Consider the following 23,773-nt stretch of genomic DNA (forward strand, 5'->3'; position numbering starts at 1 on the left):
TATCATTGAGTTATCTCATTTTAGGACCTGACAATGATCAGATAATTTTTTCACTATGCCTGTGCATGAAACAAATCTGAAAAAGGTATATTAATGAATAACACTGATGCATCACGAAGCACTATGTGAAACTACTTTTTGTGTGGAATCTTTGGTAACGACTGAAACAAAAGCTAGCATTAAATATCTAGTCAGAATCAAAGTCTTGTTTTCTTCCCACTGTGACTGTATTTCATTCTAACACAGTTGCTCATGTACAAGATTCTTTGGGAAAAAAACAAAACATTTCTCAAAAAAAGGACACGTTGCTCAGCACCACTGATGCTTAGACGAGAATTTTCACATTACCAATAAACAAATTTAGACCAAATATAACTGATATATTTGTGACAAGGCGGGCATGATGGTACTAGAAGCCGAAGCAGATTATGGTCAAAGCTTGCTTGCATGTTGCTCTCGTTGGCGTGTGTGTTACTGTATGGTTATTTATGTATGTTTAGTACTGAAGCCAGCAGACGTCTGGACTGATTGATAGGAAAAGAAGGACCTCCGAGCCTGAGCAACCCGCAAATCCTCCACTCATTCCTGTATATTGTTGTTCTTATGATGGGTATCAGTGTACTAAAACAAGGCTGAATAGCAAAGAAACCAGTCAGTCGGCAGGATAATAACATGGCTTTGTGTGAAAGGAGTACGCAGCCAATTCAAATACAGGATGTATTGTGCGACCATTAAATCACACAGCTGTCTGAACAGGCGTGCAGTTTAGTTTCCATGTTTCCGTAATAGCCCAATTAATGAGGTTTTCTATTGAATGATTTATATATAATTGCAAAAAGAGGCTATTCATTTTTACACAAAAAATTTATTTCAAAAGATTAACCTATTTTTTTTCCTGTGCAGCTTGTTTGCATGACTTCAAGCTTGAAGAGCAGACACAGATCAGATACTTTGTCTCCAAGTCATGTCATTCACAGTCGGAACAAACCTGCTCGGTGCGTATGAACTTTGGTGACGTCACACTAAAATTTACAACTTAAGCGCTCCTTTGTCGTCTCAACCTGCCATTTTCACTTCCAGTAGTGTCTTCTAACCTTTCCCTGAATGTGTCTGATAATCTGAAAACGTGTTCCTTTTAACTGTGACAATATTATTCTATGTTGGAATTATAGTCCCAGAATTATTTTGAATTTGCTGGAGTGTTTGCATTATTTTTCACACAACCTCTAAATATAGTGCTGTCAACACTGGTTTTACTCATAAGCAAACGTTTTTGTTTTGCTGTGCTTGTAGGTTTTTTTTTTTTTTAAACTTTTTATTTTATTTATTTGAACAACTCACCTGTCCATTACGCATACAGTTTCTTCAGAATAACAGAATATAAAGAGAGTCACAAACTCAAGACAGTGAAATTAGAAAGAAAAAGGAACAAACAAATATATATATGTATAAAAATATAAATACATATAGAATAATAATTAGAAAAATAAGATAAAGTAAAACAAAAGAAAAAAAAGGAACCATGCCTGTGGTGTCAAACATTTCCATCATTCATTTCATTTCACTTCTTTTTTTTTTTTTTTGTATGCCCATCTTCATTCAGTTCAGTCTTTTTTTTCCTGTGCTTGTAGGTTTACTTTCAAAGACACTATCACGTCTACATAAAGGCGTGCATTCCCAAAAGCAGATCACAGCAGACTTAGATTTTGGCTGCTAAGTGGCTATCATATGTGATATAAAGCCCTTGGAGGTCACACTGACCTCAGAACAGGTCCTAATTAATAGTAAAAGCATTATATTTTTTTGAACCACTCCACCGCTAACCACTGCTCCGCCACAGAGCCACGGCACAACGGTTAGTGCTGTTGCCTCATAGGAAGCCGGCTCTTGGTTCAAAGCCTGCCCGGGGCCTTTCTGTGTGGAGTTTGCATCAAATATGAAGCAGATAATACAATAAAGCAGTGTATAAATGTACTCTAAAGTGCTTTGAGTGGTCAGTACAACTAGCAAAATACTGTATAAATAACAGTGCACTGGGGGTTTATTTTTTTCCCTAAGAAGGTGGGTGTCATGGTGAGTGTGAGGTTACGTGTGAACCTGGTTGGCAAAGCCTTGATTGTCCCTGTGTATAGACTTGAATGTTGGTATATTGCACACAGCAATTCTAATTTAAAACCAATAATTATGCAGCTGTCAGTTCACTGTATCACTACAAATTCATTTCCCATTTAAAGGAAGCTCCAGTCTGCTGGGGCAGTTGCCCTGATTAATAACATATAATGACAATAATAAGAGAAACTAGCATGCTAACGAGATAACATGGGGAATGTAAAGCTAAACAGGCAATAATCCCTTCTGAAAGAAGTCTGGTTTTATTCAAAACACTACATCTGAATGAGAAGCTCCAACTTTTGGATTGTGCAAAAGTATCTGCAACTGCAATAGAGGCGAGACCCATATAAAAGATATCTGAAGAGTAGCAACACTCTTGCATAACGATTTGCAGCTGCCATCTCGAGTCCAGGCTGTCAAAAGTGCCGTTGTTTGAGCGCAGAATTTTTAAAAAAGCTACTTTCATGTCAGTAGCTTCTGGGAAGCTGTATGACTCTTTCCCTGCACAGACCTTCTGTTGGGGAACAGCTCATCATTTAAACTGCAGAGATGACAGCAGCAGTTTTCTCATCGTTACACAGAGGTACACTTTAACCAGGAGACATTTTTCTCAGTGTTTTGAAGACAAGATCCAAATCTGAAAATGTAACAGAAAAATAATGGGCCCATCAACCAATTATTGCCCACAGGGACTAATAACCAAAGCAATTATGCTGCTTTAGAAATGAGTAAGAGTAATGAGTAATGTATTACATTTTTCCAGTCAAGGGCCCAACACCAGTTAGATGCATACAGAAGATTACAGGCTCTTGGCAGTTGCCAGTGGCATTAGAACAAGAAAGCATTATACTTGATAGGTTATTGTAATATACAGTGCACATTCATCAAATGGTCCAAATGGAAAAAGAGCATGCTATTAAAGTGCAATGCTGTCTAGTGTAATATTGATTAGTAAATGGGGTGAGAGAGATAAGCAGCAAGGTGCCATCTCTTTAAGATAGTTACAAGTGCTAAAAACAAACATGCTCCCATATGTTCCAGCAAACATACACACAGTTCCTTTGTTAGAGAGGAAACCCTCAATCTTCACCGAGTAAATACATCAACAGACATTTCCTACTTCAAACTTTCTTTATCTTTTAGAGATTTTTTCAAACACATACAAAGCAGCGCATGAGCCAATGTTTTCTCTGAAGTGATAACATCAGAGGTTCAGTGGAACTCTCCCAAAGCCTACATACAGTGTGTCACCCAGCCAGAGGCCTACAGTCGACGCTCCAACCAGCAAATTGCCAATTATTAAGTCAGGGTGACTGTTTGGATCACTGCCTGCAAGTTCATAAATAATAACATTTTTAGAGGTACAGCAGGCCAGTCACCTGGACAGAGTCACATGGGACACACACACACACGTGCAAAAACATATAGAATGCACACATGTGTACATGCAAATTCAAGTAATTGCAAACATGTGCATACACTACAGAGAAAATTATAGACTGTTTTCCTGCTAATGCATGTATGTGAAGAGTATATAACTATAAAAAAAAGTAAAGGCACACACTAACCTACTTGTATATACATTTAGTATACACATACGCACACACAAGAGTACATTCGCACATACCGCTTAAAAATGAACATGTGGAAAGGGTAGTTAAAATTCATGCATACACTAACACTCAACCATTTACACAGAAACAAACACACACACATAAGGAAGTGCACTCAGCCTTTTTGTGTTGATAAGGCTCCCCTAAATATTTGTGTTGAGACGGGCTTTGAAAGAGCCAGCTGGGTTCTGGGCTGTTCAGACACTTTTGCTATTATTATCATTATTATTATCATTATTATTATTATTATTATTGTTACTCCCAGTTTCTTTGAGCTGGGCTCCAACAAACAGGGTTACATTTGACCTGCAGGGTGTGGGTGGTCCCCTGGACCCTTCCCTCATCAATCAAACAGGGTGAACTCAACACACAGTCTGTAGCAAAGTAACATGAAAAACAAATAATGTTCAATGATATTTGGCTATTGGCTAAACCGCTCTGTGCTATGATGATTATGTGAGTCATAAAGACTTAGTGCTCTATCTTGTGCTCATCACTCAGAGAACGTCTTGACATCAGATCAGGTATCAGATAAACAAAGCTGGACATCAAGCATTATATGAATTTTAATTGACAGAAAATGATGCTAAAACTGAATGTACTTTTATGAACTGACTGTAAACAGGCTGTCATGAAGTCTTGTAAGTATGTAGATGGTGATAAAGTTTGAAAATTGATGTGGTTTGTTGAAGTACAATGTTTCAATTCAATTGAATTGTAAAGAGCATCAGTTCAGGCTGAGTTTCAGAATCAGAGCATTCTTCAGAATAATATACTTTCTTTAAAGCCTGTTAGCAGTTATTGCAAGTGTTTGATCAAGTAATCATTGCTGCCCCTGGATTGGGAATCAATATAATAAAACTATTAACCTGCATTGATTCAAAATATGCTGCATGTATTGGCAACATTCTGTCGATTTGCCCAAACAGAGCAGAGACAGAGCACTATATGTACACGTGGCTTTTATTTCTACATACAGCATTCTGTATTTGAACTATTTTGTTCTTATCAAAACTGCTAGTACTGAGCCTGAAATACCCATCCACCACAGACACGATGAAAGCAAAAATGTAATCACAGCAGTTCATGTTGTTTTATGTACGTTTTATGGCCCCATATTAAACGAAGTAATAAAACAATGGCCCAGAAGCAAGTCACAGCTCCAAATTTGAAATGCTAACCTTTATTTAGCTCTAGTCAAAGGCTGTTTACCATGACACCTCACTGATTCAACTCATTATTGGACTGTTTTGATCTCCTGCTGTAAACATGGAACTGGGATCTCTTTCCTTGGAAAACTCTGATGCACAGCAAGTGACACAACAGCTACGAGCACTGGACACCAACGATGGAGACGAGATGAAAATACTCCACCACTTAAAAATATTGTGTACCGCATAATAACATGATGTGAGCAAATGAACACAACATGTGCCATTGTTCCTGCTCTCAGCTGAGATACACCAGGTTGTGTTTAGCAGTAGTCCACTGTCCATATGGCTTCAATGGAATTTATGTTGGGCAGGCACCAATAAGACAAATCTAATTAGCAACATTATATCATTGGAGCCAAATCTAATTTCAGTCCCAGTGTGTTTTAGTCGTCAGTGACTCTCTCCCCTCCTCTTCTTCATCTTCTCTTCTCTCTCTCCCTCTGTCCATCCGTCCATCTCTCTGTGTGAGTGTCACCTGCCCTCTGAGCTGGCGACGCTGGGTCTCGGCATTAGCGTGAGAGCCCTATTACACTGACTGGAGGCTTTGTTTTCCCTGTGAATCTGCGAAAGTGTATGTGTGTGTTTGTGTGTGTGTGTTCTCGAGAAGAATGTCAGAGAGATGGTGATTTGTTACATCAGCAAGCATTCCAGCCCTGAGACCCTCTGAGTGTGTGTGTGTGTGTGTGTGTGTGTGTGTGTGTGTGTGTGTGTGTGTGTGTGTGTGTGAGGAGACATGCAGAAAGGAAACACCATCGTTTGTGGCCGTACACCGATCCAAATATACTTCAGTAGATTATCAGGGAGCAAACAGTTTTCAAAGACGGGAACAAAACTATAATAAATATCAGTGGGAAGCATAAATAATAACACATAATGTGTTGACTGGTTGTGCATACAGGATGCAAAAATTTCACTCAGCAATTATGCAGAAACATGTGCCACACGTGCAGGTGAGGTGAGAGTGTGTTTGCACTCATGTTCAAGGTCTATGTTAGCCACTCGGTGTCTAAGCACTGGGGCCACAGGTCCCAAGTAAATGGATTCTCTGTGCAAGATACCATCTGCTGCTGCTCATCTAACCCTCAGACTGACACACATGCACATGCACCCCCCCCCCCCCCCCCCCCCCCCCACACACACACACACACTATAGACACACAATAGACATGGACAGGCACAGGACTCAGATCTTCTAAATCAGGGCTAAGAGCGCTTTTTAACATTTCTTGAAACAATATCACAAAGAATGAAGAAAGACAGACCTGGTGGTCTCACTATAGTGAGCTCGTCTCGAATTAATATATGATCATTGAGAAGTTCTGGTGTCAGGCACACATATAGGTGTGTATACCTGCTGTTTGTTTTGTTTTAAATTATACTCGGAAATAATATTCATGCAGCTGATATGGAATCTGACTTCTACAGTCTGTACAGGCAAAATAAAACTAAATTCACCTTCTTGTCTGATTATTGTGAACTTTCCCAACAAAAGAACATTAGACAATATTCATGAGCTACTTTAAACAATGGAAACAATTAAAAGAATTTACATTCTAAAATTACATTTTAGTTACAATTCTGGTTGCTTTTCACATTGGTATATAAATGCCTGTAACGACAGTGTGGGCGTGGCATAGAAAAGGTCATAATGAGCTTTCAGAGTCAGTGACAGGGCAGATTTCAAAGGAACAAATATATCTTTTTCAGTACAAGAGTTTCAATAAAAAGTGCTCATTAAAAAAATGGTGAACTGTTCCTTTAAGCTTTTCATGTATAGCTTGTGTCAATACCGACCACTTGTTCAATAAACAGGTTATCAAACACACTGCACACTAACCAAGATGGATGGCATCGTCAGAGCCAGGTTCCTTTTTCTTCCCTGGGAAACCACAACTTGTGGCCATCCCGGGCTCTCTCCTCCTTATAGTACAAACAAGAACATTTCCCATATGTTACAATGTAGAAGTGCTGCACTATTAGATTAGCCTACAGAGTCTGAAGCCTCTCCGTCTCTATGAATGGATGGATGGAGGAACCAGCAAGTCCATCGCATTCCCTGTGGATGATGTCTTCATCGTGGCCGAAGCGCAGGAAAGGGAGAGTGTGTGTATACGTCGCGGGCGTATTTTGATGTAATGTGATCAGTAATGAATTTTGTGTTGCATTAGGGGGAGTGGAGGGGAACAGAGGTGGTCGGGAGAGAATACCAGAGGGAACACGAAGCGACTGACTAGTAGTGTCCACGAGTCTCCGGCATCTAATCTAATGAAGAGACTCAGAGAGGGAGATGGGGGAGAGTGGTGGTAGTGGAGGTGGGGTCAGTAAAAAAGAGTGATGAGAAGAGAGAGAGAGAGAGAGAGAGAGAGAGAGAGAGAGAGAGAGATGCTACAAATGAGGTTAAGTCTGAACGGAGTGGGAGGACGGGGGTGGACTTGGTTGGATATGGCCAGGGATGTTCGGGAGGGGTGGGGTGGGGTGGGCTGGGGGTTGATAGTCGATGCTAAATCCATTAGGGCCTTGTGACCATCGCACTCCCTTACCCCAAAACCCTCTGCACCCCCTCCCCCCACACACATTTAAGTCAAAGGAGCTCTTGTTCACTTAAAGGGTGGGGGGGTTGGGGGGGGGGGGTTGAGCACGCTGTCGCTTCCTAAATGAGTTAACCATTTGGACTGTCAGGGCCAACAGCATGTCTGCTGCGCACACACACACAGGAAGCCACAAACTAAAGCTGGTCGTGTGCTGATATGCCCTAACCTCGTACACACATTCAGACGAGCAGAACATCCTACAAGCTTTGAGGTAATCAATTTCTGGACCTTGACCTGAGAAGCACTGTATGCTGGAAGTCAGGGTACATAACAAACACTTAGCTGCACTGAAAACATCTCTAATGAGTTAAATACCTATGAGCAAAACAAAAGAAAGGAAAACACCCAGATGATCATTTTTTTGTGCATGCAAATATGGATTTCTACAAAATCACGTAAAATTGCAATGCTCAGAATCATAAAGAATCTCAGTAACTCACAACGATGTGTTTCAGTGATAAGAAATATGTCAATTTCTGCCTGCTCATCACAGTGTGTTTACTGGATTTTGACTGTTTTAAACTCAGACTGCTGATTTTTAGAAATATTCTAAGAAAGTCTATTTTACATTCTGCTAACAAGATACAAAATAACACTAAAAAACCTACAGAAACAGGAAAATGACTATTTGAGATGGGATCTTAGTGTTTTAGGACACACTTAAAACACTGTGAACTTTTCTTAGTGTTAGTCAGACATGATGAGGATAACTGCTTCCAGCTATTCAAGCATCACTTCCTCAGCTGTTCTGACTGGTAGGCACACTAAATGTCATAATCCTGCTTTTATTCTGATTTTTACCTTTTTCTTTTCAAACAATATAAATAATTCCCGTTTATGTTAAATGGACCGCAGTAACACATTGTTCTTGTGGCAACATTTAACCTAAGGTGACAATTAAACAGAAAACAGAAAACGAATGAATGCTGATACACGATCCTGTGTGTGCAGCTGTGTTTTTGTGTGTTGTTCATCCTTCGCTTACCTGTGGCAGAGCCTACGATATCCCTAGAGGGGGACTCGGACATGGCGTCAGCCAGTCTCTCTCGCAGGCCTTCGTCGCTCGCATCTGCTGAGCCAACATTGTGCCGTGGCACGCCAAAGCTCTCTGGCCAGCTCCCGCATACCTCCAGCAGGGTTACGCCACGTCCATCAAATGGCCCTGCAAACAAACGCGCAGACAAACGCGGAGTTAAGATTCGCTTGATTACCAAATAGATTAGAAGATAGAACAATAACAGCTGTGCCAGTTGTGTAATGTAATTTGGAGATGTCCTGAGCTGATAAGCACAATGGGGATCCGGCCCCATCGTGACATTTTAAAGCTGTATTTATTTCTGTAATGTAATAAGATGTCATAAAAAGAAACATTGACTCAGACTTGCATCAGCAGATGCACAATATTTGGGATTAGGGAAACATACAAGCTAATTTAAAGCACAGTCCACCTTTGTTCTTTCAGTATAATTATGTACGAATGCTTCGTTGTGTCAAATCTGTGTATTATATTATCTTTTCTCCTTTAATATATACATTTTAAAAACAAAATCTAATCGTGAAAATACTGCAGCTCTACTGCAAATGAAAATATTAAAACATGTTGCCATTTTCAGATATATCACTCACATATCCGTCCTACAGCCAACGTAAATGAATCTGTAGATCAGCTGCTTTTGAGTCACACACACAGAAACTTGTAAGTACAACACAATCTTCAAGCCTGTCAAACCAAATCCACACAGGCCGGTGCTGCATCTTAATCTTTCTCCTTTCTGTCTGTTGTATTTTCTGCAATCAGAGAGATCTTGCAGTTTGGAGCCAGAGAGTCTCCAATCTGTCTCTGTGTGTGTGTGTGTGTGTGTGTGTGTGTGTGTGTGTGTGTGTGTGTGTGTGTGTGTGTGTGTGTGTGTGTGTGTGACAACGCAGGCAGCCAAGCAAGCAGGCATGCAGGCAGTCAAACAACTGTTTTATTCTATTAGTGTGTTCATTTGACTAGGTCATTATGCCTGCAAGCAGAGGTGATAAGGGAAGATTTAGCAGTGGTGTTGGTAAGGTGCTCCGGCGACTCATCACGCTAACAAACAAAACAAACACATGACCTCCTGGCTTCAAAGTCAGCTTATCATCATGATCAGTGCTGCATATCCGCATCTCTCTCGTTCTTGATGCCCAGAAATATGTTACAGACAGGAGTGCGAAAAAATCACTGAGTCTAACTAGCTTCATATTATCATTGTGACTGTTTGCTGGTTCAAAATCGTGTGCGAGTGGTGAAATGAACATTCGTGTAGTGAAACATTCAGGGATTAAACAAAAAGTGCATCTAGAGGATGAACTTGGATACTCAGCATAAAGACCAGAAACGCAGCAACTTCAAGGGCTGAAAAATCAAGTTCACGTAAAAGTGTCACTGCAGTTCCTCTAATGGCCACTTGGGGCTCCCTCCAAAAGTGAGGCAATCTCATAGAGATTTACAGAATCAAAAAGCATGTTCGCACTGTAGCATCCCCGGTTGAAAAGATGGTCTCTCAAACTGATGGTTCACAATCCTTTTATTAAACAGCCGTGTATGTGAACACACCGTAAGAGCTAGGTTTACAAAACACTTTACTAAATATTAATGAGGTCATTTACACGCACCTCAGAACAGAAAATGTTCTCTATGGATAAATCCTGTATTTGGGTTTTTTTTAAAAGCTGAACTAAGGATTTTGTAACGCCACAATGAGGTGGGAAAATAATTTAAGACTACCCTACAAAGAGCACTACAGAAATGAGTAGAGATGGCTATAAATGACAACATGAACTCCAGCTGTATTGCCCCTCAAACAGGATTTAAAAGACATGAAGATCTATTCAGTTTTGCAGTTTTTCAACTGTCCTTTCGAGCTACAGAGGACCAAAATTACCTAAAAAAACTGAACGAGACTGATATTTATTTTAACAGGTAGAAAGTGAACTTTGAGCTTTGAATCAGTCACATACATAAGAAATGTGTTGGTGGTGGCAGGTTAGATTTTGGTCTGAGCTTAGTATCTGTTAAGGCCATTTGGAGACTCCAACAAATCGCTTTGTCAAGCTTCATCACAGCTTCTACAAACTTTAGTGCAAAACAGTTCATCCACCCAACGTCTGTCCAAATGTTGAACTGGTAACACACACACACCATATGATCAGTGCTTACACAGATCCTGCCATTTTACACAATCCCTGATTCCAGCAACTGTTACAGTATAAATAAATATTGGTATCTCATTTTTTAAAGGAGTTATTGCACATCTTTTTGTTTTTGACAAAAAAAAACATCTAAAATGTTACTGAGTTAAAAAAAATTCAAAACACCCCACACAACAAACACAGGGAACTTTGTACAATCATGCTGTAAATTCTTCTTCTAGTTCAGCACTAGATAATTACATTCGCCTCAGAGGATTAATAAAATAAGTTCAGTAAATTAAGTGAAACTTTAATGAGCTCCTTGGAGAAATCTGCGTGAAATTTAGAGAACTCATGACACTAAAGGCTTCATGACTTGAAATACCCCTGACCTTTGTCTGTTCAAAGTTAACACAAAGAAATCCTTTGGGTTAATAAATTTGCTGAACAAATCTAAAAAGATGAATGCTGCTTCACACTTCTTCTACACACTCTGATTTAGACAAGTGGACACATACAGGGAGGTTTCTTAGTGGTCTTGTGGGTATCAGGAAAACCCCAATGAGACACAGACAGGATGGGATCAAAGGAAAAAGTGAAGACCAGGACAGAAGAGATCTTTGTTTTCTTGGAAAGATTAACATCCAATCCGTGTGTCCAGGCTTCAAGTACAGAAGAAACAGATGGATATAGATAGACGATCACTGGTAAATATGAAAACGAGGCTACTAGATAAGACCGATATGTTAACACAAGCAGCTTCTGGAGAGGGTAAATAAATTCAATCAATTGTTTGTTTACCTTCTAATGCCACAATTTGTTACACTCAATTGAAAGAAGTGCATCCAAAGATTAAAATTCATATCACGTTATCATCATTGACCCCATAAAGCCACCAGACTTGTGTGAACATCTTAAGAAAAAAATGATCTAATGAAAGCGTAACCGTTTGGCAATCCCATGGTCAGCTGGTGATTTTAGTGAGTTGTATCTTTAGAAGCAATGAGGCACACTTTGCTCTGCAACACTAAGCTCTTTACAACTACAAAATTCAATTCAGCCTTTACAAAGACACACTCACAACCCAGTTATCCAGCATCAAATCCAGCAATGTGCAAAGCATAATAACATCTCACCTCTATTGCAAAACACAGGCTTTTACAAAGGTTTTAAAGTAAGGCTCGGGGGAGCTTCAGGAGAATCTGTGCAAAACGATCCATTGGTGCAACACGCATAAACACACAAGCCGCTGCTGAAGTGAAGTTATCAGGAAGCTAAGCCGCCGTGTGTGTGTGTCTGATTGTATGCTTTTGCTCAGTGTTATCAGAGCAGGGAGAACGGAGGCTCGTGTAACCTCTCGCCTCAGCATTAGCACCTGTCACTGGCCTACAGCGGAGCTGAGATCTGCCAGGCCTCAGGATGCACATGCACACTCAACCACACATGCACACAGACGCACACAACAAACATGCAGTGTACTTTAGGGTTTTTGCAAATTTGTCACACTTAAATGTTTTCAGATTACCAAAAAATGTTGTATTTTATTTTTTATATGAAGTGTGACAAACACGCAAAAAACTAAGAAATCAGGAAGGGAGCAATACAGGAGTACATAGCCGTCTGCTTCCTGATAGCAAGTGAGCCAGGCAGATCAAAGGTTTTGACTGGTGTGGCTTTTCTGGATGATAAGAGCATGGCAGAAGGTTAGGAGGAGCTTTAGGTTTATCAGGGCAGGCTTTGACCAATATCGGTATTTGAAGGCCAATAGCTTTAGGCTGAAACGACCAATGATAGATGGCAGAGAAGCTCAGAAGGTATAAATCTCTTCAACAGTATCAGCAGACCTGTTTTTCTTTTTTGGGAGAAAACTATTTGCGTCTGCTTCTTACGAATGATAAAGTTCCCTCATCCTCTCTTTGTGTAAAAATGTAACATTCAATTATAGCTAATATGAGGCTTTACTGCTAAGACAAATTTGTCCCGTCATAATATACAGTTATTTCAGTGCAACATTTCCTGTTTCCCTGTCAACTAAAAAGTAGACTGTATTTTCTGCTAAAAAGACTGTAACTCTGAAAATGACCCCTTTCCCTTCACTAAATGCACGTGTTAAAGCCTCACGTGAGCCTAAGAATGCATTGTTTCCACAAAACGGACTGTGGATTTTGTCCATCATCACACTGACCACATCACTGTACTCAAAAACTTTTTAAATGCACAGATGGGAATGCAACTGGTCATTTTTTTGAAAGAAAATCTTAAACCATTTATATTATAGTTATTCTCTCCTTTAGTTTTCGGCTTCGGCTGTCCACATTAGGTGATCTGAACTCACGTTGGAAATAAGTTATGATTAAATCATTCCATAAAGTGTGTGTTTATCACTACTGCTCTAGATCACTAAGGTCACTGACACTAAAGAAAACAAGCAATGGCTCAACATTAGCTCACGTTACCTAACTAGCTCTCATGTTTCCCGTTGACAATGAAGAATTTCTTAACTTTCACCCCTAAATGATAATTATTGACTAATTTGTGCTAAAAAAGAAAAACTGTCTATACTTTTGCGCACTTTCATCCTGATCTGTGCAAACACTGGCAGAGTTCTAACTTTGTTGTTTTAATGAAGTAATACTGTGCATACTGTCTTTATTTTAAATGCAACTTTAATTAATACAACTTTATCTTTTCACTGTGTTTTTATAAGCAGCACAAGCATCAGCATGTTTTTATTGACCTCTGACCTCCATTTTTTAATTTCTGCCTGTAAATCTTTGGAAATGAAAAGATGATTCAGTGGCTGGAGGAAGATTGTTGTTGTTCACTCATGATGTTAAACCCAGCAGGATTAAAAGCCACTCTCCACCCAGCTGTTAGCCCTCACATACTGGCCCTACTTATCCCTCCAGTCAGTGCTACTTTACTTAAAGATTTAATCATGCTGCAACAGCATGCATGCACGTCACAGTCACCTCTCAAAGAGATACGCCAGAATGAGTGCTTTAAAATATTACTGTAGACAGTCAAACTGAGGATGTTTACTGAGATTAGATGCAGCAAAACAAAAACAAATTCATTTTAAGCTTTTAATGTCCACCAAGTCTCCAGTTATCAGTTTAGGGTAGGGGAAGGTTCACATCTACCCCTTTATGTGGATTTTTTTTTTTTTTAACCTATCTATATCAGGGGTGTCAAACTTGCGGCCCAGGGGCCACTTGCAGCCCGCGTCACCCCTACTTGCGGCCCATACATTGACGTGAAGAAATACAATGCAGTTTGTCCCTTGAAGTGACTTTTTTTGTTTGTTGTCCAGAGTTATGTTAAAATAAGTTCTTTAAAAAGCCAAAAATGATTGAATATGGAGACGATATGAGCAGAGAGCACAAACATGCTGAGGGATCGGCTGTGATAGCTCACTGACTGAGTCACAAACTAACAATAATGTCTGCAGTTTGATTTGGTTAAATATGAACAAAATGATAACAGACGCGCTGCCACGTGTGAGGACAGAAGGAGAGGACCAGTGTGTTTATTTGGTCGTTCGATGAAAGGCTTCAGTTAGTTTAAATCTGCGTTCGCAGTTTTGTCTTCTTATACAATAGTTCAAATCTAAAACAAACAAACAAAACACGGCATTTTGGTAAATATTTGTGGGTGTGTTTTTGTTTGTTTTGTACTACTTGAAAACTAAAGTGGGCCTCCGGTGAGATGGCCACAGCAATGGCCCACAGCTCATTTAAGTTTGAGACTCCTGATCTAAATGGAAATCACATAACAAAACTAATCCTGTTTTTAGTTTCACTAAAGTAAAAAAGGGAAAGAAAAATAAAACAAATAAATAAACTGTCTGTTGTCTTCAGATTAAATTGTGCAGGTATGGAAAAAAGGCTCAGAGTAAAAGAATTGCTATGGCTGGATGACATTAACCAATCAGAGCAGAGCAGCCCTATAGCCGGTCATATCTATTACCAATGTTTTTACTGCTGCGGGTGCTATGTAAAGAAATGAGAATAGTAATCTATATCTTAACCTAATTGTCTTGTTGTAAATGATTCTTATTTGCAAGCCATCGCACTTTGCAGTAAATCTAATCTGGTGGCTTTTCCACACTTTGTGTCAGGCACCAAAAACATCTTTAACTGTGAACCCAGTTTACAAATGAACTCGCCCTTTAAAGAAGAAACAATACTGAAAACATGTCCTCATTTAAAGGTTATGAAGCTAAAGTGAGTCTCACATGGTTGAACTCCAGTCACACGTACACGCACAGACATGCAAACACACACACAAATGTATAATGTCCTGAGTGCTCATGCCACTGTTTCTGGGTTACCTGTGCAGTAAAGGGCCTAATGCCTAGTTAGCGCTAATTCAATTAGGCTTTACTGCAAGGGGGCTGGTTGAACTAATTCCTTTATTATGGTGCTGTATAATATGTAACAGTGTGAGTGTGTGTGTGAGATTCAGTGGTGGTACTGAGAATTCAGACACTGGGAAAACACACACAGTCTGTTACCTACAAACAGATCATAAATCAGCTCTGCTGGGATGTACGTTCAGTTATATATTTATGAGGCACATGTCTAGAATCTAATGTTATTCAATACCACGGCTATGCGGCAAATCCTGTTTTTGTCTTAGGACAGCCAGTATCTGGTGAGACTGGGTCAGAAGTGTCACTTCAAACGATGGTCATTTACAACAGCAGGTATGATTTTGGAGCACATTTCATTGGGAGGTTTTATCTTCACTTTCTCTTAATTGCTGCACAAACTGGTGACAAAAAAGGAACGAATTTTGATAAATTTGATTAATTTTACTCAAATCTCATTTTCTACTGACTCCATAGTACAATTTTGGAAATAGCCTGGATTTGATATTGAAAACATATTTCATGCACACAAACTGACTGAAACACAGCTTGAATGCAAAGGTTTAACAAAGGTGCCCCATGCCTTGGATTAACTGGTAAAGCCATTCATCCAGTCACCTATTTTAGCTGTCAAAAGTAACTGGACAAACTAGCCCATTATCAGAAAACATTTAACAAGTTTGATACAGACTGTTTTCTTTATATGATCAACATTATGTTTTTATTGCTGAGCTGAGTTGTAATTGGATTTTTTGAAACAGGGCTGCTGCAAATTAAAACATTAATTTATACCCAAATACAGCATCATTTACATTCTATGGCTTTAACTTGGCCAAAACCCACTTTTAATAAACTATCACCCATACATTCTGGGATGACTATGCTGTGAACACATACTGACATCCCTTTGGGCTGTGTGTCTGTGCGCCTACCAGAGACAGACTGAGAGAGGGTCACTGATATCCTCGGGGAGACACAAAGTGCTAGCTAGCTGGCAGAGTAGGTTTGTGGTGCAGGGTTAGTGTTAATGGAGATGTAAGCTCACAGGATTAGCACCCACCCATAGGTAGGTAATATGGGAGTGCGTGCGTGTGTTCTTGACAGGCAGGGTCTTTCTTTCATTACATTAAGGCCAGTGCTTCTAAATCATTTACTCCCTTTTACTCCCTTTGCAGTCTCAGTGGTGTCAGCTAAGTGTTAGTAATCTCCATCAATACCACGGTCTGCCTTAAGGCACTTTACTCACTGCTACACACACACACACACACACGTATATACGAAAACATACAGTATTCAGACGTGAGGATGCATTAACCTGCATGTAGTTAATTGAGTCCACTGAATACCCGACACACACACACTCTCTCGTTCTCTCTCGCACACACACATGCACACACACATGCACACACACATGCACACACTACCACCCACTAAGTTAATTTGAGGTGTTCCAAATTAGACGCCACTTCTTTGCTCAGTATGAGGTTTTAAGTAATCTATGGTGTCCTTCTTGGCATCATCTCCTCCCATGTTCACATGCGACCAAACAGAGGTTTCCTTGAAGCCCAAGTCTGACCTACAACTGATCAAAAGTTGTAATAATAACGTTTGTTGCAGATTTCTGTCAAATGTCAGCCTGAGACCCAAACGACTGAAATGTTTGTACAGCATGCAGTGCCATATTTATTGTAGGGTACTTTTAAACCCAAAACCAGATTATGAGGATAGTTACAGTTACAGTTCAAGAGATCACAGATACTGTTTAGACAGCCAATCAGAATTATAGTTAGAAACTTCCAAAAATATGCCTTTGCATTGGTGAAACAAAGTCTGATTTTGAGAACATGTGGCACAAGACAATGACAAGTACGAAACAAATCTTTTCAGGGTTCAAATATGAGGCCACAAACAGGAAGCAGCGGCAAACAGTCAGATGTTTATGTGCGACTCGCACAAACAGAAACACGAACGCTCAAGTGGGACATGAAATAGATTTATGTGGCAGATAAAATTTGGAGTATATTTCTGACTCACGCCTACTGCAGATTTAAAGAGCCAAGGAAGAGGAAAATAATTGTGCTGATAGAGAACAGCTGACTGTGATTAGGGGACTTACTGTACTGACATGCTTGTTTGGCACATATAGAGTAAAAATAGCACTGCTTTCTTTTTTGCCAACCTGTTAGAAAGAGCTTTGTGTCCAAATCGGGCAGGCAGTCGGTCATGCTGCATGGCTTGTGCCTAGGTGTTTTAAAGGTTCTGCTGCGCTGATGATTGTTGCAGGAAAAGATGGCGTGGAGGTGAAATGAGTAGTAAAATTAAGGTTGCCTGAGTAAAATGTCTTGATGCAGCCTCAATCGTCCATCCTCGGAAGATTTGAGCAAGAATTCTGAATTGTATCGCTGCTGCTGTGACACGTCTTTCCGAGTGTTGTTTCCTTCCTGTGATTATTCAACCGCCATGCTGCCGAGTTCCAATTCTAAGATGTCAGTGTCGTCCTAACTGTGTCACAATCAATCATGCTTTTCCTTGGCATATGTTGTTATTCATTTTATGTCCAGGTCCTTGAAGAGGTGCAAAATTTAATAAGAAAATGTAAAACACAACATTTCACTTCATGGAAAGGGTACGGGTAAACTTCTGCTTCTACATGAAACAGTACACACAGTGTAGTGAAAAAGTATTTGTCCTGATTTTTTTTTAATATTTACCACACTTCTATGTTTCATATCATTAAGAAAATGTTAATATTAGACAAAGTTCTCATCTTTTAGGAACCCTTTGAATTTTCTTTCTAGTCCAAAATGAGGATTATGATAATGTGAAGCGCACCTGTGCATGTTCAGACAGAAGTACCTTGTGAGTGCCGTGCCTTGCCTATGATACACCAAATCGGTTTAAAGCCAGGTCTGTCTTGGAAATGAGATTTTTAATCTCAATGAGATTTTTTACCTGGATAAATAAAGGACTAATAAAAAAGCGCAACTTCTCTTCCTTCTGAAACCATCTGAATTTTGTCTCTAGCACAAATAGTAATGGAGTTAGGGTAAATTACAAAATGCTTGTAAAATCGACGGGTCAACAGGTCCTTGGTAAATACAGGGTTACGGTGATGCCACAGCATCTCAGACTTCAGTCCAGACTTTTGATCAGTTCACTCTGAAACCTTCAGTTTGTTTTTTGTTTTGTTTCCAATACATTAGTTTAATTAAAATGTTCATTTTCTTATTCTTGAAAGAAGAAAGCAGTAGCTTAATTTGGCAGCAACATAGCGAATATAAATCAGCCTAAAGGAAGTATTATTTGTTGGCTGCCCACGTCCTGAGCCTGTACCACAGATTTCTTTCTGTTTAAAGGGAGTTTTTCTGGGGTTTTCTTTCTAATAGTACAAAGTACCTGAATTGAATTCAATTAAGGATTAAAAGTGTGCACCGTTATGTTCTCTCAAAAATCAGCAAAATTAAGTTGGCGATTAACATGCCAAACTTAACTAATGCTGAGTTATAAGTAAAACAAATGGTGATTATTGTAAAATATTTAATTCTGATGAAAAAATGAGCGCTCTATGCTGTGGAACTATTGGCATGCCATGCTTAATTTGTCTATTAAAATAAAAAGTCTGCAATCAAATCTGGCAAAAGACCATTATGATTTCAATAAAGACACTTTAACACAGGAGTGGGCAACTCCAGGCCTCGAAGGCCGGTGTCCCTGCAGGTTTTAGATGCGTCCTTGAACTAACACAGCTGATTTAAATGGCTAAATTAGCTCCTGCAGTTCTCCAGAGGCCTGGTAACGAACTAATCATGTGATTCAGGTGTGTTGACCCAAGGTGAGATCTAAAACCTGCAGGACACCGGCCCTCGGGGCCTGGAATTGCCCACCCCTGCTTTAACAGCTAATTAATTGCTACTCTGGTTGGTTGTATAGTGCCCATATTGTGTGCTGAAACTTTAACTTTACGTCATTGTCTTTAGTCTAAATGACATTTTACTTGTCTAATTCATTAACTAATGATCTGCATGATAGCACATCATTAAAATCTGAGCAGGTATTAGGTCGATTGAAATGAGGCTCTATCGTACTGACATCATTTTTGTAATTTAAAACAAAAAAGAAACACTATTAGAAATGTTTTATCAGTTCTTGAAACTACACTGCAGATAAACAAACAACCAAAGTCATCATTTTGCCTCACTCAGCGTCATTGCAGAGCCAGTACAAAGCATCTTTCATCTGGTCAGAGACGTGGCGCCCACACAACTAAAATTCCCTTCTGGGCGCTAGACATTGTTTTCCATCAAACCAAAACAAAGATTGGGGAGTGTACACTTCACAGTGCTAGCATGGCCAGCTAATTGATTTCAGGCTGGATCGTGTTGCTGTGTAATGGAGCAGGCTAACGTGATGATGAAGCTGGGATGGTCATGGTGATGACTTTCACAGGGGCTCCAGCCTCATTTGTTTGTTTGACAGGCTGCAGGCTTGTGTGTGTGCGGGTGTGTTTCTCCATTTGGCATAAAGAATATGGATTAAGCTGTAGAGGTGACAGATGATATGTTTACAGGAGAATGTTTGCTTTCTGCACGATATTCAATTACAGGGTTTGTGTGTGTCACCGCCTGTGTGTGTAAGTGTATGTGACGATAAGTGTGTGTGCATGCCCAGTCATTTGTGTGTTACAGACTGTGTGTGAAAGGGTCACAGGCCTTTATCAATCACACAGAATTTGTTCACTTCCTTCCTCGCCGTCATTCTTTCGCCTTGATTCTAATATTTTTTCTGGGAAGTAGTCCAATCCAAATATAAACTAGTGTTATCCACTGTTTACTGGAGATGCAATGCAGCACAAATAAATACCCTTAGTGTTATTTACAAAACTGACTTACTCATACACAATCCACCCCCTCCTCCAACCTCCATAACTGGGTAGAAATACAGCAGTGTTCTATGATGCCACAATAGGTCCCCATAAGAAATGAAAAAGAGGCAGTGGTCATTTATTCAAAAGCCCGAAATGAAAAATTGTGGCATTTAGTAGGTACTCAGACAGAAAACAGCTCTGTATTAAAACAACACAAAGGGCTGGATTGGTGCAAGCAAACTGTTTAGGGCTGCAGTAAGAAAAAAAAGGGAAATAGGATCCAGGAAAGCCAATTTGAGTAGAAGATATATAAGTCTGAAAGGCCTATCAGATAGCAGCACATTGCACAGCTGTTTAGATCACTATTAGACACAATGTTACACTTTTGGAATGTTGTTACAGTGACAGTAACTGTAACCTTTGGTAGGTTGATTACACAGCAAACAGCAGAAATATTGTGTTCCTGTTAAAGTCAAAGTAAGCTACCACGAATGTGGACTTTTCACTGGATGATCCAGTACGTGGTCGTATGATGTGCCACTGTGACCAGGCTCTAATTTTTTTCAATTGATGTTTCACTTTGTAGCAAATGTTATACCCTAATATGAGCTAATCGTCTAGCTTGTACTTGCATGTTGTTATTACTTAAGTAATCCATATTAGATGAAAAGCTTTGTTAATGGCAGTGCATTTAACTCACTTCTTTTGGAAGTATCCCACACGCGTCGTTTAGCTTCATACATTCACATACATTTATGCGTAGTTTTCTAGGGATTCAACTTTTGTGCTTGAGGAAGATTCAAGTTAGTGTGCACATTTCCTTTAATATAGACGGTGTATTATAGTGTCTGTAGTGTTGTGATCAGTGGTACTGAAGTCTAGATGAATCAGCACAAAGAGGAGTCCACTGTCTGAGGCCATAAAAAGATGATTAGTAACATTCACTAGCGCAGCGATGAGCTCCTAATCCTGACTGAAACGCTTCAGGTAAACCATTCCTCTGGTCCTAAAGCTGATAGAAAACATCTATTTAAAGAATCCTGAAATAAAAGAAATCTATAATCTATAATTGATTAAGACCACACGGCAGAGTTGAATGTCAAGATTTTTGTTGGGAGTGACCAGGATGGACTGGAACAGAAATGAATAACACAGCTCAGGCAACAGGTACAGGTCGAGTTATGTGGTTTGAAGACAAGGTTATAGAGGGAAGGCTTAGATGGTTTCCACAGGTGTAGATGAAGGCTAGTGGATATATAGTTGAAAAAGGAACGTTAAAGACAGAGGTGCCAGGTAGGAGGGAAAAGAGGAAGACCACTGATTACGTTTATGGATCAGAGAGGACATGGACAGGGTGAATGTGACAAAAGAGGACACTAGTGATCCACTACGGGAACCCCAGAAGACAATAAATAAAGAAGAAAAATGAGCATGTTTTTCAATAAATGGAAAAAACAACTTTTCACATTTCTGTTTGAACCAAATGTCAAAGTTGTTGAGACCCCTGACAGAGCTCTCTTTTCAAGAAGTTTTTCTCAGGTAGGAATGTAATCCTATATTCATTGTTGGGGATATATGTGCTCCTAAATTTGGATCAAATCAGCCTAAACACAGCAATATTCCTGTGTATTATTTTTGTGCGGCAACTGCATATATGCAATAAAAAAGAACAGAAATAAAATGCAGAGTGAAGTTCAAACCCTGGCTCCCTTCTCACCTCCACACAGCGGGCCAATCGCCGCTTGAAGTGGGGGTGATTGTTGGACTTTTGGTTTCTGAAAGCAACATGTCAGGGGACGGGGGTTTCCAAAGTTATATGACTAGCTGACAAGTGGTTCTGATTGAGTACACTGTATTATGAAGGTTCTCTAACCTCAACCAAGTGTTTTTTGGTGCCTAAACCAAACTTTGATGAGGGAGCCCGCAGTTTGTTTTCTGTTGACTTGCTTCTGCTCTGGATGACAGGCTGGACAGAGGCGTGGTGGTGCATGCTTTGGCGTGCGGTCTGAATACTAGAGATGAATACTGTACTTTGCTTGGCTTCCTCTCAGGGGGGTAAACGAAGAGGATTCCCAGCACCAAAGCCACAGCCCTGTGTTCCTGGAAATCCTCCACAATCCCATTTGATCTTAACGCCCTGCCTCGCCTAATGTGTCCCTAAGCTGGCCTTATCACACAACAGAGAGGGCCAGAGGGGATGGACTGAGACATGTATAGCTGCTTTGCTTGCAGGTGAAGGCTTGCTTCTATAGCACCTGCTCTCTAAAATCCAGCATCTAAGTAGTTTTACAAAAATATCATGCATCGTGTACTCCATCCTGTTTTACAAAGCATGGCAAGCAACACAAGACTTAGGAGTGACAAAATGACAGAAACGAGGTTGTGGACAGAAGGAGAGAGTGAGAGAACCAGCTCAGGTGGCGAGAAAACATTATGAAACAGGCAGCTGTACTCCACGAGCCTCTTCATTCTAAGGGAATAAATCCTCCATTATCGTGACTCTCTCCTGGGTCTAAAAGCAAGCATCTTACAGAGAATTAATCATATTGTAGAGTGAGGAGAGGGCAGACCATTTCATTTCCTCATCAAGTTTGGGGAGAATTGTATTGGAAGCCAAGCAGCCGCCTGGGAATGGCCTCTTCTACTCTCCCTCTAATTTCTTTGTTTTGCCTGTTCTATTTTTTTACTACTCTTTGCTCATCTCCCATCTGCTCCAATGTCTCTGTGACTTTCTGTTGGTGCTTTCGTCACCCCATGCAGTCAAATGTCAAGCATCATGTCTGGGAACATTTTGACACAGTGTCACTGCACATCAGTGAGTCCAAATGTGAATTTAGTCAATGATAATTACATCAACGGTGCATTTCAAGGTCCAGGATATGATGTAGGAGAATCAACTTGGTTCCTAACTTATTGCAAACTTAGTCAGTGCTATGAGTAATGGGCATATGTAAAGATCAGCAGAATATCAGGAAGGATGGTAATAACATTTTTGCTCATTGTACAGCTTACTAGTTAACTTGGCAAAGACTGTCAAGTCCAGCAAGGTCTGTGGTGTGAATCTGTGTAGAAACTTAAAAGTGGCAAGAGAATGTGGTTCTTTGCATGTAGATGTTGGGCTATGTAAATAACATGGAAATAATTAGACTAGAGCTGAAAAATTAAAATTTAAAAGTGTGTGTGTGTGTGTGTGCGCACTTGCATCCAACCCCATTGCGAGGCAAGGTTCCCCAGGCCTCTAAACAAGCATCATAAATTTACCCTCCACTTACCTGCAGTAAAAATGTCAGAAGCAACACTTTTATTGGGCTGCGCGCGCGCGCACACACACACAAACAAACACACCAAACACACGACACACACACGCGCGCGCGCTGCCACACACACACACAGAGCTTGGTTAGAAACACTAAATACACCACACGCACACACACACGCAGACACACACGCAGAAACACACACACACAGAGTTGTTTTGGAACACTAAATACACACAACACACCACACACACACACACGCACACACACTACGCCACACACACCACACACACACACACACACACACACACACACACACACACGCGCGCGCGCACACACACAGAACTACACACTAACTACACACCAACTACACACTCACTACACACTAACTACACACTCACTACACACAGAGCTTGGTTAGAAACACTAAATACACACACACGCACACATGCTCACACAGACACACACACACACACACACACACACACACACACACAAACAGTCACACACTCACACACACTAAATCACACACACACACCAAACACACTACACACTAACTACACACCAACTACACACTCACTACACACTAACTAC

The 23,773-nt window shown here is 40.1% G+C and overlaps 1 protein-coding gene across 4 annotated transcripts in view; it reads right to left on the minus strand.

The window, feature by feature from the left end:
* bcas3 (BCAS3 microtubule associated cell migration factor) overlaps positions 1-23,773 on the minus strand; it is a 322,176-nt gene that overhangs the window by 22,195 nt on the left and 276,208 nt on the right. For 2 of the 4 annotated variants that reach the window (XM_042224209.1, XM_042224204.1), the window contains one exon: positions 8,516-8,692. In XM_042224209.1, coding sequence (XP_042080143.1) covers positions 8,516-8,692 — 177 coding nt within the window. Of the gene's footprint in view, positions 1-7,589; positions 8,693-23,773 lie in introns of those variants that run through there. The other 2 variants (XM_042224203.1, XM_042224205.1) reach the window with 2 other exon arrangements.

This window comes from Haplochromis burtoni, unplaced genomic scaffold, assembly GCF_018398535.1.
Source record: "Haplochromis burtoni strain Fernald_Lab_line unplaced genomic scaffold, NCSU_Asbu1 Contig_132, whole genome shotgun sequence".
NCBI lineage: Eukaryota > Metazoa > Chordata > Actinopteri > Cichliformes > Cichlidae > Haplochromis > Haplochromis burtoni.